The sequence below is a fragment of the Oncorhynchus masou genome, chromosome 22 (genome assembly GCF_036934945.1).
Source record: "Oncorhynchus masou masou isolate Uvic2021 chromosome 22, UVic_Omas_1.1, whole genome shotgun sequence".
Taxonomy (NCBI): domain Eukaryota; kingdom Metazoa; phylum Chordata; class Actinopteri; order Salmoniformes; family Salmonidae; genus Oncorhynchus; species Oncorhynchus masou.
In genome coordinates, this window is record NC_088233.1 from 13,825,759 (window position 1) to 13,844,837 (window position 19,079).

Here is a 19,079-nt window from a genome sequence, read left to right on the forward strand (position 1 = left end):
CGCAATCAAGCATAATTTATTGTATCAGGTAGTAAAGCATAGTAGGGAGACAAAAGACTTGTTACTCATACCCAGCCAGTATGTTAGGACTGTGTTGCATCTTGCCCACACCTACCTGCTTGGGGCACACCTGGGGATGGAGAAAACCAGGGAGCGGATCAGGAACCGGTTCCACTGGCCCGGAGTCAAGCGCGCCATGGAGGACTCCTGCCGTAGTTGCTCAGAGTGCCAGATCACAGCTCCTAGGGTGCATTATTGAAACCATTTGGTTCCCTTGCCCATTAAAGGAGTGCCATTCGAGCGGGTGGCAATGGATCTGGTGGGTCCGTTGGTGAAGACCACAAGGGGACACCAATACATCCCGGTCATCGTGGATTACGTCACCCGGTATCCTGAGGCAATCCCGCTACGCACGACGGCAGCAAAAGGTATTGCACGGGGAGCGCTTCCATTTATTTAGCCAGGTGGGTATTCTGTGGGAAATCCTGAAGGACCAGGGCACACGTTCATGTCTTGGGTGATGAAAGATTTCTGCAATCTGTTACAAATAAAACAGGTGAGGACCAGTGTGTACCATCCACAAACGGATGGGCTGGTGGAACGTTTCAACAAGACCCTAAAACAGATGCTAAAGAAGGGAGAGAGAGAGAGATGGGAGGAACTAGGACCAGCTGCTGCCCCACCTGAGGTTTTCAGTATGCGAGGTACCCCAAGCATCCATGGGGTTCTCCCCCTTTAAGCTCCTGTATGGCCGTCGGCCCCGCGGGCTGCTGGACCTGGCCAAGGATGTCTGGGAAGAGCAGCCAACCCCCCTTCGTAGCATAGTAGAACATGTGGAGGAGATGAGGGAGAAGATGACGGCGATTTGGCCAGTGGTGAGAGAGCACATGGCCCAGGTGCAACGTGCCCAGGAACGTGTCTACAAATGTGTGGCTTAACCACAAGAGTTCCAACCAGGTGAGAAGGTCTTGGTGCTGATCCCTACAATGGAGAATAAATTCCTGTCTACGTGGCATGGGCCCTACGATATCATTAAGCTGGTAGTCGGCTTTACCAGGTGAATTTACTGAAGAAAGGGCATGCATGCAAGGTGCTGTGCATAACGTGGACCTGGCCACAGCAGGGCCCGCCCTCAGTCAAAGTTGCAATGGGGGAAGACCTCAGCCCGACCCAACGACAAGAACTCAGACAGTCGGTCCAGGGTAATACAGCCGAGTTCTCCGAGGTGCCGGGGCGCAAGGATCTCGTGGAACATCATATCCACACCCATCCAGGAGACAAAGTACGTAAACGACCATACCAGATACCAGGGTGGTTGTCCAGCGGGAGTGGCGACAATGCTAGAAATGGGGGTACTGGAGGAGTCACACCGTGAGTGGTATAGGCCCATAGTGCTGGTTTCGGACGGAACCGTCTACTTCGGTAATGACTTCCGGGGCCTGAACAAGGTCAGTTATTTCAATGCCTAGCCCATGCCCCGGGTGGACGAACTGATCGACCGCTTGGGGATGGCGAGATACGTCAGCACCTTGGACCTAACGATGGGGTACTGGCAGGTGCCACTGGCCACCAGCAACCACTGGCAGTGGCCTTCCGGAAGATTTCTTCACCCGGGGGGGCTATACCACTACCGGGTTCTGCCTTTCGGGCTCCACAGGGCACCAGTGACCTTTCAGTGACTTTTGTACCGCGTCCTGCGGTCACACAGTGAGGACAATTTCTAAAGACTGTTGACATCTAGTGGAAGGCATAGGAACTGCAATTTAAGTCTACTTCCTGAATGGATTTTTCTCAGGTTTTCGCCTGCCAAATCAGTTCTGTTATACTCAGACACTATTCTTCTTAGAGATAGGGGGCAGTATTTCCACTTTGGAGGAATTGCGTGCCCATAGTGAACTGCATCAAAATCTGTCCTAAATTGCTAATATATGCACATTATTATTAATATTGGATAGAAAACACTCTGAAGTTTCTAAAAACCGTTTGAATTATGTCTGTGAGTATAACAGAACTCATACGGCAGGCAATCTTCCAAACAAGTTTTGAAATCCTGAAAGTTGGGGCAACTTTGACGTCATCGCCTCCTTCCTTCCCAACAAGTTATGGATCTGGAAACACTTCCTACGTCTTCCACTAGATGTCCTCATTCAGTAGAAAGTGTAATGGAGCATTTGCTGTGAACTTTGACCTAATGGCAAGGAAAGTAGTTGGTGTCTCAAAAGGATTCCATTTTGTTGAGGCGCGTTTGCGTTTGAGTGCTTCTGCTGTTCCAATCAGCCCCAGATGAAAACGAATGATCCGGTTGGAATGCTATTGGATCTATATGATTATAACATCCTGAAGATTGATTCTGCACTTAGTTTGACCAGTTTCTTCGACCTGTAATATGTCATTTGGAAGTTTTGATGCAAAGTTATCCTGCACCAGAAGTCATTTTTGGGGCATTTGAGCTGAAAGTGGTAGCAAATGCTGCTATTTGGACACTAGAATTGAACATTATGAAACAAAACGATTTATTGTTGAACTAGGACTCCTTGCACTACATTCTGATGAAAGATCATCAAAGGTAAGGGAATATTTATGTTGTAATTTTGTATTTCTGTTGACTTCAACATGGTGGAGAAATATTGTTACGTCTGAGCGCCGTCTCAGATTATTGCAATGTTAGGCTTTTTCCGTAACGTAAAAAAAAAAATATGACACAGCGGTTGCATTAAGAACCAGTGTATCTTTAATTATATGTAGAACATGTATCTTTAGTCAAAGTTTATGATGAGTATTTCTGTTATCTGGCGTAGCTTTCTATAATTCCCCCGGATATTTTGGAGGATTTCCTGAACATGGCGTCAATGTAAACAGAGATGTATGGATATAAAATGCATATTATTGAACAAAACATAAATGTACTGTGTAACATGTCATATGACTGTCATCTGATGAAGATTTTCAAAAGGTTAGTGATTCATTTTATCTCCAATCCTGCTTTTGTGATTTTTATCTTTTGCTGGAAAAAATGGCTATGTTTTTTCTTTGGTTTGGTGGTGGTCTAACGTAAATATATGTTGTGTTTTCGCCGTAAAACATTTTAAAACTCTGACACGCTGGGAAGAAGAACAAGGTGTTTATCTTTCATTTGAGGTATTGGACTTGTTATTGTGTGGAGGTTAAATATTTCTAAAGAATATTATTGCATTCCCTGCGTCACCTTTTCAGCTGAACGGGGGGCGGTGGAGTTCCCGTCGGGGAACCCCTCGCCTCAACAGTTCTGGAAACTTTAGTGTGTTTTCTATCCAAATCTACCAGTTGTATGCATATAATATCTTCTGGGCCAGAGTAGCAGGCAGTTTAATTTGGGCATGCTTTTCATCCAGAATTCTGAATGCTGCACCCTACCCTCAAGAAGTTAACATCAACGGGGATGTAGTGGATTGGGTTGAGAGTTTCAAGCTCCTTGGTGTCCACATTACCTACGATCTATCATGGTCCAAACACACCAAAACAGTCGTGAAGAGGGCACGACCAAACCTTTTCCCCCTCAGGAGACTGAAAAGATATGTATTTCTATAAATACAGCTGCACCATCGAGAGCATTCTGACCGGTTACATCACCGCCTTGTATGGCAACTGCTCGGCATCTGACCATAAGGCGCTACAGAGGGTAATGCATACGGCCCAGTACATCACTGGGGCCAAGCTGCCTGCCATCCAGGACCTATATAATAGGCTGTGTCAGACGAAATCCCATAAAATTGTCAGAGACTCCAGACACCTAAGCCAAAGACTATTTTCTCTGCAACCACAATCATGGTACCCATAACTGATTCTAATACAATATATGTCTTTCCTTGAAATCATTATTTTAAAATCGCACACAGAAGAAGTTATAAGGATAATTTAGTTGCTAATGGCAGCCTACAGTACTCCGGTCAGCCTTCAACTTGAGTTACTCAATGAAAGGGGGCAGCACTAAACTAGCCTGCAACAACATTTCCATCTTAACCGACATAATTTGGCTTTTGCGCTATTGCATCTTCACATAGGAATGAATGGTGTCACATGATCAATGTCTTTGTTTATCCATTCGCCATATTCATTCAGTGGATTACCACTATCCACCACCCCGTCCATACGCCCTAGAAAAACCCAAGCCTACTCAATGGTAATAGTGCTTTTCTGCTCTTTTGTTTTTTACTTTGTATTGTTTTTTGTGTTACTGGGATTAGAGCAGTATTGGGAATGAAACCCTGGTTTCAATGGGTTTTCCCTGAATAAAGAAAGAATACAAATACAAAATAAAATAATAAATGATATTGCTCCATCTCACCTGGATATGGAACGTGGAACCATGGTGCGCTGGTGATGGCATCCAGGTTCACGTCAGTCCTGGCTGTGTAGCCATACTGGTCCGGCTGAGAGGGAAGGGCTTCAAAGATGGTTAGCAAAAAGCAGACCAACCAGGCACCACACATCCCAAACAAAGCCTGTGGATGAACAGAAAGGAGAAATGTATTGTTTAGTTTACTGGTCATGCTCTAGATTGGTTTATAAATTACCTATCAAATCGTACACAATGTGTAATGGCGGATGGTTGTAAATCTGAGTCCATAGAGGTGTTCTCAGGTGTTCCGCAAGGTTCTATTTTGGGCCAAGTGTTGTTCATTTTGTATATCAATAACATTGGGGAGCTTATTGAAACAGCAGATGTTCATTTTTATGCAGATTTTACTGTTCTTTATTCAAGTGGTAGTAGTTTATCTTTAGCTTTTGAAAATGCCCAAAGAGCATTTAACATCATACAACAGAATCTGTGTGATTTAACCTCTTACATCTATGGGGGCGCTATTTCATTTTTGGATGAAAAACGTTCCCGTTTTAAACAAGATATTTTGTCACAAAAAGATGCTCGACTATGCATATAATTGATACCATTCGAAAGAAAACACTCTGACGTGTCCAGAAATACCAAGATATTCTCTGTGCGTGCCCTAGAACGTGAGCTTCAGGCAAAACCAAGATGAGATGGCATCCAGGAAATGACAAGGATTTTTGAGGCTCTGTTTTCCATTGTCTCCTTATATGGCTGTGAATGCGAGAGGAATGAGCCTGCCCTTTCTGTCGTTTCCCCAAGGTGTCTGCAGCATTGTGACGTATTTGTAGGCAGATCATTGGAAGATTGACCAAAAGAGACCACATTTACCAGGTGTCCGCCCGGTGTCCTGCGCCGAAATTGGTGCGCAAAAGTCACCTGCCAGTATTTTTCCTTGGGATACAGAGAGGAAAGCAAGCTTCCACGAACTGCATATCAATGAAGAGATATGTGAAAAAACACCTTGAGGATTGATTACAAACAACGTTTGCCATGTTTCGGTCGATATTATGTAGTTAATCCGGAAAAAGTTTTACGTTGTAGGTGACTGAATTTTCGGTTCGTTTCGGTAGCCAGACGCAATGTAGAAAACGGAACGATTTCTCCTACACACAGACGCTTTCAGGAAAAACTGCGCATTTGGTATGTAACTGAGAGTCTCCTCATTGAAAACATCAGAAGCTCTTCAAAGGTAAATGATTTTATTTATTTGGTTATCTGGTTTTTGTGAAAATGTTGCGTGCTAAATGCTACTCAAAATGCTATGCTAGCTTTGCATACTCTTACACAAATTAGTCAATTTCTATGGTTCAAAAGCATATTTTGAAAATCTGAGATGACAGTGTTGTTAAGAAAAGGCTAAGCTTGAGAGCAGACGCATTATTTTCATTTTATTTGCGATTTTCAGAAATCGTTAACGTTGCGTTATGCTAATGAGCCTGAGGCTTTAGTCACAAACCCGGATCCGGGATGGAGAGTTTCAAGAAGTTAAAGCTGATTATAAATTCGGGTAAAACAAAATGCATGGTATTTTCAAATGCCAGGCATGTTGCAAATCATGTCGTTGCTACATTGGCTGGACATACTATAGAGCAAGTTAAAGTGTACAAATATTTGGGTGTGTGGGTTGATGATAAGCTGAGCTTCACTGTGCATATAGAGAACTTGATAAGGAAGCTCAAGCTGAAAATAGGATTTTATTACCGGCATAAGGCTTGTTTTTCTTTTGAGGCCAGGAAGGAGCTGGTATGATGTACGTTACTGTCGGTTTTTTCGATTTTAATGCTGTTATATACAGTGGGGCAAAAAAGTATTTAGTCAGCCACCAATTGTGCAAGTTCTCTCACTTAAAAAGATGAGAGAGGCCTGTAATTTTCATCATAGGTACACTTCAACTATGACAGACAAAATGAGAAAAAAAATCCAGAAAATCACATAGTAGGATTTCTTATGAATTTATTTGCGAATTATGGTGGAAAATAAGTATTTGGTCAATAACAAGTTTATCTCAATACTTTGTTATATACCCTTTGTTGGCAATGAGAGAGGTCAAATGATTTCTGTAAGTCTTCACAAGGTTTTCACACACTGTTGCTGGTATTTTGGCCCATTCCTCCATGCAGATCTCCTCGAGAGCAGTGATGTTTTGGGGCTGTTGCTGGGCAACACGGACTTTCAACTCCCTCCAAAGATTTTCTATGGGGTTGATCTGGAGACTGGCGTGGCCACTCCAGGACCTTGAAATGCTTCTTACAAAGCCACTCCTTCGTTGCCCAGGCGGTGTGTTTGGGGTCATTGTCATGCTGAAAGACCCAGCCACATTTCATCTTCAATGCCCTTGCTGATGGAAGGAGGTTTTCACAATACATGGCCCCGTTCATTCTTTCCTTTACACGGATCCGTCGTCCTGGTCCCTTTGCAGAAAAGCAGACCCAAAGCATGATGTTTCCACCCCCATGCTTCACAGTAGGTATGGTGTTCTTTGGATGCAACTCAGCATTCTTTGTCCTCCAAACACGACGAGTTTAGTTTTTTCCAAAAAGTTATATTTTGGTTTCATCTGACCATATGACATTCTCCCAATCTTCTTCTGGATCATCCAAATGCTCTCTAGCAAACTTCAGACGGGCCTGGACATGTACTGGCTTAAGCAGGGGGACATGTCTGGCACTGCAGGATTTGAGTCCCTGGCGGCGTAGTGTGTTACTGATGGTAGGCTTTGTTACTTTGGTCCCAGCTCTCTGCAGGTCATTCACTAGGTCCCCCCATGTGGTTCTGGGATTTTTGCTCACCGTTCTTGTGATCATTTTGACCCCACGGGGTGAGATCTTGCGTGGAGCCCCAGATCGAGGGAGATTATCAGTGGTCTTGTATGTCTTCCATTTCCTAATAATTCCTCCCACAGTTGATTTCTTCAAACCAAGCTGCTTACCTATTGCAGATTCAGTCTTCCCAGCCTGGTGCAGGTCTACAATTTTGTTTCTGGTGTCCTTTGACAGCTCTTTGGCCTTGGCCATAATGGAGTTTGGCGTGTGACTGTTTGAGGTTGTGGACAGGTGTCTTTTATACTGATAACAAGTTCAAACAGGTGCCATTAATACAGGTACCGAGTGGAGAACAGAGGAGGCTCTTAAAGAAGAAGTTACAGGTCTGTGAGAGCCAGAAATCTTGCTTGTTTGTAGGTGACCAAATACTTATTTTCCACCATAATTTGCAAATAAATTCATAAAAAATATTACAATGTGATTTTCTGGATTTTTTTTCTCATTTTGTCTGTCATGGTTGAAGATGATAAATTACAGGCTTCTCATCTTTTTAAGTAGGAGAACTTGCACAATTAGTGGCTGACTACAGTGCCTTGCGAAAGTATTCGGCCCCCTTGAACTTTGCGACCTTTTGCCACATTTCAGGCTTCAAACATAAAGATATAAAACTGTATTTTTTTGTGAAGAATCAACAACAAGTGGGACACAATCATGAAGTGGAAGAACATTTATTGGATATTTCAAACTTTTTTAACAAATCAAAAACTGAAAAATTGGGCGTGCAAAATTATTCAGCCCCCTTAAGTTAATACTTTGTAGCGCCACCTTTTGCTGCGATTACAGCTGTAAGTCGCTTGGGGTATGTCTCTATCAGTTTTGCACATCGAGAGACTGAAATTTTTTCCCATTCCTCCTTGCAAAACAGCTCGAGCTCAGTGAGGTTGGATGGAGAGCATTTGTGAACAGCAGTTTTCAGTTCTTTCCACAGATTCTCGATTGGATTCAGGTCTAGACTTTGACTTGGACATTCTAACACCTGGATATGTTTATTTTTGAACCATTCCATTGTAGATTTTGCTTTATGTTTTGGATCATTGTCTTGTTGGAAGACAAATCTCCGTCCCAGTCTCAGGTCTTTTGCAGACTCCATCAGGTTTTCTTCCAGAATGGTCCTGTATTTGGCTCCATCCATCTTCCCATCAATTTTAACCATCTTCCCTGTCCCTGCTGAAGAAAAGCAGGCCAAAACCATGATGCTGCCACCACCATGTTTGACAGTGAGGATGGTGTGTTCAGTGTGATGAGCTGTGTTGCTTTTACGCCAAACATAACGTTTTGCATTGTTGCCAAAAAGTTCAATTTTGGTTTCATCTGACCAGAGCACCTTCTTCCACATGTTTGGTGTGTCTCCCAGGTGGCTTGTGGCAAACTTTAAAGGATACTTTTTATGGATATCTTTAAGAAATGGCTTTCTTCTTGCCACTCTTCCATAAAGGCCAGATTTGTGCAATATACGACTGATTGTTGTCCTATGGACAGAGTCTCCCACCTCAGCTGTAGATCTCTGCAGTTCATCCAGAGTGATCATGGGCCTCTTGGCTGCATCTCTGATCAGTCTTCTACTTGTATGAGCTGAAAGTTTAGAGGGACGGCCAGGTCTTGGTAGATTTGCAGTGGTCTGATACTCCTTCCATTTCAATATTATCGCTTGCACAGTGCTCCTTGGGATGTTTAAAGCTTGGGAAATCTTTTTGTATCCAAATCCGGCTTTAAACTTCTTCACAACAGTATCTCGGACCTGCCTGGTGTGTTCCTTGTTCTTCATGATGCTCTCTGCGCTTTTAACGGACCTCTGAGACTATCACAGTGCAGGTGCATTTATACAGAGACTTGATTACACACAGGTGGATTGTATTTATCATCATTAGTCATTTAGGTCAACATTGGATCATTCAGAGATCCTCACTGAACTTCTGGAGAGAGTTTGCTGCACTGAAAGTAAAGGGGCTGAATAATTTTGCACGCCCAATTTTTCAGTTTTTGATTTGTTAAAAAAGTTTGAAATATCCAATTAATGTCGTTCCACTTCATGATTGTGTCCCACTTGTTGTTGATTCTTCACAAAAAAATACAGTTTTATATCTTTGTTTGAAGCCTGAAATGTGGCAAAAGGTCACAAAGTTCAAGGGGGCCGAATACTTTCGCAAGGCACTGTAATTACTTTTTTGCCCCACTGTATATGCAGGCTTCAGCCACTAACCTGAGAGTACTTGATTTAGTGTATCATGCAGCCCTCAGGTTCATTACAATCAGAAACATCCAACACATCATTGTGATCTCTACAGCGCTGTTGGCTGGTCGTCATTGAACTTGCGTTGAACACTGGTATACACTGATTTATAAGGCCAAATTGGGTAAAATGCCATTGTATCTATGTTATTTTTTTAGTCAGATCAGTAAATAAATACAAATTACGGTCCCATTCTGATTTGCTTCTAACAGTACCAAAAATTAGAACAGGTCATGGTAAAAATAGTTGTGGTTACTTAGCACCGTGGTCCTGGAATTCCCTCCTGAACATTTTAAAATGTGATGATCTAGTGCCGTTGGTGGAGTTTAAACACTTGATCGATGTATATATCATAGAAGAGTGTAATTGTTTTTAGGCCAGCTGTTTTTTAGTCAAGATGTTTGTGTTTTTAATGTAATATGTAATTGTTGTACTGTATGTGTATAGTTTTGTTTAATGTTGCGTTAGTGTATGTAAGTTGTTTTGTCTGGAACGTTGTTCCCCCTGCTGCTATTGGACCAGCTCCCTCTTGGAAAAGATATATTATCTCAATGAGAAAACCCTGTATAAATAAAGGTCAAATAAAATAAATAAGTAAAAAAGTTTAAACTTTGTTTCAACATATTGTTTAGTTTAGACATCTCATTAAGAGATCATTTAGACACATAATTTAGAAACATCGGTTAGTTTAGACATCTTAATGAGACATATAATTTAAAAATAGAATTTAGATACATTGTTTAGACATATCATTTAGTTTAGATGTCATTTAACCATCGTTTAGAGACATATAGTATTTATGCTGCTACTTTGTGGCATGTTTTTGTTTGTATTCATTGTGTCATTTCCATCAGACGTCAAGTTGAAATGTGAATGGTAGGTATCCATGCAGAGAGGTGACAACTCTAAAGTGCTGCTAGAATGTAAATGTAAGGTGTGTGCTTGTATTGACATACAGTACCTCTTCCACATTATCACAAGGGAACTCCAGAAGTTCCCTAGATGCAGGGTGGAACATCCTTATTCTGATACTGTTAGGCTCTCTTACAAGCTTTTTATTGTGATGTTGACACCTGATTGACACTTCCCAACTGGCAAAATTTGAGTTCCATAGAGGTGCATCGAGGAGTAGATCGTGGTGTGCAAATAATAATGACTAAACCCTGCTGTGAACTCCTTTTCATCTATGGTTTAGCTTTTTTTCTATCCCATCATTTTTTTAACTTGCCTTTGGCATAGACTGTCCATTAATCATCACTCCCAAAGGAATGTATTGCTACTAAATTGGTGTTAAAAGAGAAGGCACTGAGAGTGACATTCATATTATGCTTGGCTCCAAAAGTGTTCTGTTACTGTAGCGCACAGTGGGCCAGTTTCCTGGACCCAGATTAAATGTAGTCCTGGACTAAACAACAAGCTCTCACATCAGAATCAGACATTCATCCATGTTTCTCAAATGTCAAATTTAGACGTTCTTTAAAAACGTCAAATTTCGAAGTGTTTAAGGTTAAGTTTAGGCATTAACTCCACATTTTTAAGGTTAGGGTTAGATTTAGTCATTAACACCTATATCTTAAGGTTAGGTTTTTAAATCAGAATGGTTAAGGTAAGGGTTAAGGTTTAGGATAGGCTAAAACCAAAACTCGAAAAAACAACTTTCTATCGCTGGATTTGAACATGCAACTTTCAGCACCAGAGGCAGATGCTTACACCCATCCGCCACATCCTAGGAAAACTGACACCTGCAGTGGTCTAAGGCACTGCATCGCAGTACTAGCTGTGCCACTAGAGATTCTGGGTTCTAGTCCAGGCTCTGTCACAGCCGGCCGCGACCGGGAGACCCATGGGGGGCGCACAATTGGCCCAGCATCGTTCGGGTTAGGGGAGGGTTTGGCCCTGTGGTGGGCCCGGCGCAGTGCACATTGACACGGTCGCCAGGTGTACGGTGTTTCCTCTGACATATTGGTGCGGCTTTGTTGGGTTGTGTTTCGATGTTTCCTCTGACACATTGGTGCGGCTTTGTTAGGTTGTGTTTCTGAGGACGCACAGCTCTCAACCTTCGCCTCTCTCGAGTCCGTACGGTAAGATATTTCTGGTTTGAGTAAACATTTAATTTAGAACAATAGAGTTTTTATGGTAACAGATGTATGAATGGTAACAATGTTCATACATTTTCTTGTAAGAAATGCATTTTCTTTAAACAGAAGTTGTATACTGCAGGTGTTTATGTAAGGGCTACGAAGGGCCACAAAGTACACAGTCTGTGTCTGAAACATTGTAACGTGTGCAGAATTAAAGTGTGGTTATAAAACGGTGATGTACTGTATATATGAAGCGAGTATCTTTCAGCACAGAAAACAGGTATAGTAACTTACTGAAAACAGCTTAAAGAGAGGATACTGGAACACTTCCCACTTCTTATCCTTGTAAGCAATCAAAGGAACTTCAACTTTGCTCAGGTACTGAGAAAACAGAAGGATGAGGCACACTGTCCTGTGGGAAGGAAAGACAAACACAAGGATTCTCACGCACATTGGACCAACTTAAGCCAGTGGTTTCTAACCCAGGGCCACAATAACTTACACATTTGAGTAATTTAGCAGACACTCTTATCCAGAGAGATTGCAGTGGCAATTGGGGTAAAGTGTCTTGCTCAAGGGCACATCAACAGATTTTTCACCTAATCAGCTCGGGGATTCAAACCAGCAACCTTTCGGTTACTGGCCCAACACTCTTAACTCCTAGGTTACCTGTCGCCCCCATATATAGACTTGACATGTTTTCATACGCATCAACTTGGAGTGAATTAGCTCAAAGAATAACATGTCATTACATGCGGTTGTGCGAGTGTGATCCCACCCTTTATTTAAGACGTTAAGACGTTGCTTAAAGCTCACAACAAAAGGGAGATTACGGCTAATCCTGGGTGATAAAACTAACTGAAATTCATAGTGTATTAAAGATAAACCCCAGAACATATTATGACAATCAAATGCATGTTATCTTATGTAATTGTGGGATACTGATGGTAACTATTTGTAGATTGATAACAGCGCTCAGATGAGTGATAACCTGTTCACTAAGTTTGCATCCCAAATGGCACCCTATTCCCTATGCGGTGCATGGGCAAAAGTAGGGCACTATATAGGGAATAGGGTGCCATTTGGGGCATATTTCCTAACACTACACTGCCTGGCCTTGGGTGCTATCGGTGCCGTCTAATATTGTGACAGCTGTATGAAGCCGGTCAAGGGTGTTCCCCACGATGCAGATCCTCTCTTCAACTCCCAGCACTGTTTCCAGGAATAAAGCCTATCTAATTCACTATCAATACATCCAACCATGCAACCACAGTTTTTGCCTCCATAGCAAACCTTTCCAGAACACAGGCTAGGTATGTGACCCCTATTTTCATTATTTACCTTTATTTTAACATGGATGTCATATTGAGACTAAAGTCTCTTTTTAAAAACGAGCACTGGCCTGCGCATTACAAAACAAGTCCATCCATAGGCAAGTGTATATATAAGCATAAATATACACAATATACATATTAACATACAAAACACAGTCAATTAAATAAACACATTCTTGATTATAAAAATCAGTCAGTTGTCAGATTTGCCTTAGGGACACCGAAGCATCCAGTCGAAACATACTGTATTTTGGAGATTATTCAAAACATAGGAAACAAGGAAATTAAAATCTGATTTACCTAACACTCTAGACACACCTGTGAATGGGTTTGATAACTTGTAATTTGATGTTAGTTAAGTCGGAAGTTTGTGGAGCAGAGCTTTGTAAACAAAAATAGCTTGTGTCTTTAAAGCGGTCCAGCCAACCTTTGGTAAAGAATGCAGTGATGAGTAATTAAAATGATAAACAGCATCCAGGGGTTTGAGAGTAGTGGCAGCTTTGCTTCAGAGATTGACAGTTTTCCAGAATTTAGACGGATTCCCCTTACTACCAGAAAGAGTGGTTACATAATAATTTCCCCAGCACTAAAAGGCACTTGACAGAGATTCCAAGGAAGGGTGTGGATGCCTGTCTGCCAGCAGTGGAGGCAGGTGAAGGAAATGAGGATGGCTGGAATGGAATTAATGGAACGGTATCAAATGTAGACATTGGTCGAGAAGCTCAGTGGTCACTTTTTCAGCTTCCATTCATAAACCGGCACTGTCTGGCACAGCAACGACAGCAGTGGCCGCCCTGAGACTCGGCTAAGCCCCTGAGCATGCAGGAGGACTCAAGATGGTAGGAGAGAGGGAGGAAAGGGGCACTAGGCTAAGTGGGATGTGGCTGATTAGTAGCCAGACATGGAGACAGGATCCCACAAGATTCTCTCACCGTAATGAATTTAGTTATGACATTATCCAGAGACACCCACCCGCCCGCCCTTTTGTAAATAAAGACACATTTCACAGGGGTTGGAGTGGGGTTGGGTTGGGTGGTGGGGTAAGAGTTGAAGGAGAGGCTGAGCGAGGGGTGCAGTGAGTTGGCTGGTGACAGTTCTGTCTGCAGGGCACTTTTTAAGATCTGAGGCGGTTGGAGCTTTGTCAGATTAACTGGTAGGGAGCAGATGTCGTCCGTTCGCTGGGCAAAGAGCCTGTACAGAAGGGCATTTAGGACAACACAGATCATTAAATCGGAAACATTTGCTTAAATTGTCATTTGGGGATGAGAGTTGAATAGCATGACTACTGAAGTCGGGACTGAAGTTGTGTGACTTGAATCAGAACCAACTATTGTGACACAGATAAAGCCTGAACATTGGGTCAATTGAAGCTGTGTCTCCTGGGAAAATCTTTTGTTTTCTCCTTGCTTACTGTGAGTTACCTCTTAGAAGAGACTGTCACATGTTCTACTGGCTTGTTTGTTAGACCACGCTGATCATATGTGACTCATTTTAGGAAACTACTTCACAGGAGAGGCATTTGGAAGTAAACATTTGTTTATCAAAATGTGTTTTTTTTTGGCAGAAATGCCTTCTGGAACATGTGCCTTAAAAACAAACTTGTATGCCATCTGTACATACTGTGGTAAACCACGGGGTGTTGGATTTGAGCGCACAGGGATGGACACAGAGACAGGGAGATTCTAGTCAGAAAGCACGCCTTTATGACTAGAATACCAACATAAAACATACATTTCAACATAAAATAAACGTAACAATATAATAACTTTCTGGGCCACCTCCTCGTATTTGGTTCCGTGCCCTGGGAGCTTTGTTCCCGCCTCTTGGCTCACTCTCTGCCTCTCTTTTTATCTCCTACGGTGTGCCACGGTGCTCCCTATATGTGGGCTGCACTGCTGGTTGGCATTCTCCCCTAATTGCCCCTAATTTGTGCCATCAGCTTAGTGACCTGCAGTGTTTGCCATTATACTGTACCCTGATGACGACAGCTTGTCTGTAGAAATGTTGGTTATTAGGTTATTTGATTATTGCATTTGAGCTCCTAAAGTGTGCGGCTCACCTTTTCTTTTTTGAGTGTTCTACTCCACTAACCAGCACCTCGCCTAAACAGGTGTGCAGTTCTTTCGCCTCCAGACCTCCTGGGATACCATAATACGAATAAAATTGTTAAATCATGAGCCTAGTTGGTTTAGCCACGGAAAAAGTCAGGAACCTTCACCCTAGCCATACATGATTGGCTGAGATAATGGATGGGCTGGACATGCCGGGAGATGAGTTCAGATTGGTCTGCCATGTCTATAACATGAGCTGCTCAGTATGTGTAGGTAATCCTTTCTAACACAGCTTTTTTAAAGATATCACAAAGAACTACAAAAAAAACACCTGTCTCCGGATTATATTTATGAACTAAGGGCATCCGTAACAGAAAGGGAGAAGCGTTCATCCATGTATACAGATAAGAGAGTCTAGTTAGCTACATTTTCAGATATTATACGTTACTACTTTTGCCAGAAAGTTATTTTCTTTGCAGGTTAAGGTGTACTGCTAGCTAGCTAGCTAAAGTTAACTGGCTGGCTGGCTCACTAGCTAACGTTACGTGGATGATCTGTAATATTATTCGTATCACAGAGACATTTGCATTGCTAGTTAAAGCCTAATGTTAGCTAGCTAGCTAACATTGAACCTAGTTGGTTAGCTTTAGCTACCTGTAGATTCATGCATGGTAGTAACGTTATGATTTGGAATTATGGCTCATTGTCTAGCTAGCTGTATGTCTAAACAAAAGACCCCACTATGCAAGGAACCATTTCATTGTACAGTTTACGCCTTCTGTGTCCTGTGCATGTTACAAATAAACATTGATTTCATTTGATATAGTGTGTGTTTGTCTGGAGAAATAAATGAAAGGTTCCATCGCTGTAGGAGCTGTATCTATTATGCTTTGTTTCGGGGCAAACCAGGTCACTCAGAGTTCCATTGCAGCAATTGTGTGACCGTTCCTGGTGCAAAAACAATGTCCTATCCCGGAGCTTGAGTGAATGACATTACAAAGCTGCTCCTGAATGTACCATGTCAGAACTTGGAAATCAATTCCATCGTAGTCCACGTGGGTTTTAATGACATTATGAAGGGCAGCTCTGAATAGTTGAAACTGGATTTGACTTTCTGCTACTGTAGACACTAATAAAAGACCCATCATATCTGGCCCCGTGCTCTCTCTGAATTGTGGCATTGAACGCTTTAGCGAGATTTTTTCTCTTCCCAACTGGCTGTGTGATTATTGCAGCTCCATGGGTGTAACTTTTCTTGACAATTTTGATACCTTTTGGAAACAAAACACGTCTTATAAGTAGCTTTGGATCCACCTAAATCATTTGGGTTCCTGGATCCTTTCACAGCATTATAGAGACAATGAATGATCAATGACCCGAGCCCAGCTCAGTTAATCCCTATCATTGTGACACTGAGTTGTCATGAATCTTCAGCAAATGTACATTATACCATGGGCATTGGTAGACACAATGTAAGTACCCTAATTTATGTCCCTCTAACTGCCCTGAATGCCTCTGCTGATCCTACAGCTATTGTATGCAATAATCATGTGCCTATGAACTAGATGTATACTGTTAACACTGAGGTGGTGTGCCCTAGTAGGAAGTCCACTGTGTGCAGCTCACCCTGCACGAACATAAATAACATGAACATATCTACATCTGCTAAGCTTCCTAGTAAAGCAATGAAAATAAACAAGCATCCCAGAAGAAAAGTGCGCAAAATAGCCCACATTAACACAGCTTAAGAAACAAGGTTCATGGAATCAATTATTTCATAGTAACAGATGAAATTCATATTCTGACTATCTCTGAAACTCACTTAGATAATACCTTTGATACAGTGGTAGCAATACATGTTTATAAGATCTACAGAAATGCCAAAGGTGGAGGTGTGGCCATTTATATTCAGAACCACATTCCTGTAAAGCTTAGAGAGGATTTCATGTTAAATACTGTTTGAGTAGTATGGGTACAAGTTTATCTACCTCGCCTAAAACTCATTCTCATGGGAAGCTGCTATAGGCCACCAAGTGCTAACAGTCAGTATCTGGATAAAATGTGTGAAATGCTTGATAATGTATGTGATATCAACAGAGAGGTATATTTGCTGGGTAATGTAAATATTGACTGGTTTTCATCAAGCTGCCCACTCAAGAGAAAGCTTCAAACTGTAACCAGTGCATGCAACCTGGTTCAGGTCATCAGTCAACCTACCAGGGTAGTTACAAACAGGAATGAAATCATCAACATGTATTGATCACATCTTTACTAATGCTGCAGAAATTAGCTTGAAAGCAGTTTCCAGATCCATCAGATGTAGTGATCACAATATAATAGCCATATCTGGGAAAAATACAATTCCAAAGGTTGGGTCTAATATAGTGTACAAGAGATCATACAGTAAGTTTTGTAGTGATTCCTATGTTGTTTGTCAAGAATATTTGTTGGTCTGTTGTGTGTAATGAGGAGCAAACAGACGCTGCACTTGACACTTTTATGAAATTGCTTATTCCAGTTACACACCCGTTAAGAAAATGACTGTAAAAACTGTTAAATCTCCATGGATTGATGAGGAATTTAACAATTGTATGGCTGAGAGGAATTAGACAAAAGGAATGGCAAGTAAGTCTGGCTGCACAATGGATTGGCAAACGGATTGCAAATTGAGAAATCATGTGACTAAACTAAATAAAAAGAAGAAGAAACTACAAAAAAACTAAAACTATGAAACAAAGATAAATTACATGAAGAATGATAGTAAAACACGTTAGAGCACCTTAAATCACATTTTGGGGAAAAAGGCAAACTCAGCTCCATTATTCCTTGTATCAAATGGCTCATTCGTCACAAAACCGTCTACTTTAATGATTTTTTCATTGTCAAGATTAGCAAAATTAGGTATGACATGCCAGCAATGAATACTGACACTACACATCCAAGTATATCTGACCAAATTATGAAAGACAAGCATTGTAATTTTGAATTCCGTAAAGTGAAAAAATGATTGTTGTCTATCAACAATGACAAGCTACCGGGGTCTGACAACTTGGATAGTAAATTACTGAGGAAAATAGCGGATGATATTTTCAATGTAAGCCTACTAGAAAGTGTGTGCCCTCAGTCCTGGAGGGAAGTAAAAGTAATTCCGCTACCTAAGAATAGTAAATCCCCATTTACTGGCTCAAATAGCCGACCAATCAGCCTGTTAACAACCTTTAGTACACTTTTGGAAAAAATTGTGTTTGAGCAGATACAATGCTATTTTACAGGATGTCCTTCCCTTTCAGTATGCTTAAACGGAAGGACATTCAACAAGCACAGCACTTACACAAATGACGGATGATTGGCTAGAGAAATTGAAGACAAAAAGATTGTGGGTCTGTTTTTTTTATACTTCAGTATGGCTTTTGACATGAATTGATCATAGTTTGCTGATGGAAAAACGTATGTGTTATGGCTTTACACTCCTATCTATCCACTATAATGTGGATAGATAGTTACCCATCTAAAAAAAACACAGATGGTGTTCATTAATGGAAGCCTCTCCAACATAATCCAGTTAGAATCAGGAATTCCCCAGTAAAGCTGTCTAGGCCCCTTACTTTTTTCAATCTTTGAGTAAAGCCAGTGTGTCTATGAATGCGTATGACTGAACATTGTACATTTCAGCGACTGAAATGACTGCAACACATAATTAACGGAGAGTTGCAGTTAGTTTCAGAATGGGTGAAAAGGAATAAGTTAGTCCTAAATGTTTCTGAAATTAAAAGCATTGTATTTGGGACAAATCATTCACTAAACCTCAACTAAATCTAGTAATAAATCATGTGGAAATTGAGCAAGTTGACGTGACTAAACTGCTTGGAGTAACCCTGGATTGTAAACGGTCATGGTCAAAACATATTGATACAATAGTAGCTAAGATGGGTAGAAGTCTGTCCAAAATAAAGCGATGCTCGCCCTTCTTAACAGCACTATCAACAAGGCAGGTCATACAGGCCCTAGTTTGGTTGCACTTGGACTACTGTTCAGTCATGTGGTCCAGTGCCACAAAAAGGGAGTTAGGAAAATTGCAATTGGCTCAGAACAGGACACCACGGCTGGCCTTTGGATGTGCACAGAGCGCTAAAATGAATTATCCTGGCTCCAAGTGGTGGAGAGATTGACTTCAACACTACTTGTATTTATG

The 19,079-nt window shown here is 41.6% G+C and overlaps 1 protein-coding gene across 1 annotated transcript in view; it reads right to left on the reverse strand.

Annotated features, from left to right (window-relative positions):
* si:dkey-106n21.1 (solute carrier family 23 member 1) overlaps positions 1 to 19,079 on the reverse strand; it is an 83,377-nt gene that overhangs the window by 13,821 nt on the left and 50,477 nt on the right. The window contains exons 6-7 of the mRNA XM_064928887.1: positions 11,797 to 11,914; positions 4,325 to 4,481 (exon numbers count right to left, since the gene is read on the reverse strand). Of these exons, the coding sequence (XP_064784959.1) occupies positions 4,325 to 4,481; positions 11,797 to 11,914 (275 nt within the window). The remainder of the gene's footprint in view (positions 1 to 4,324; positions 4,482 to 11,796; positions 11,915 to 19,079) is intronic.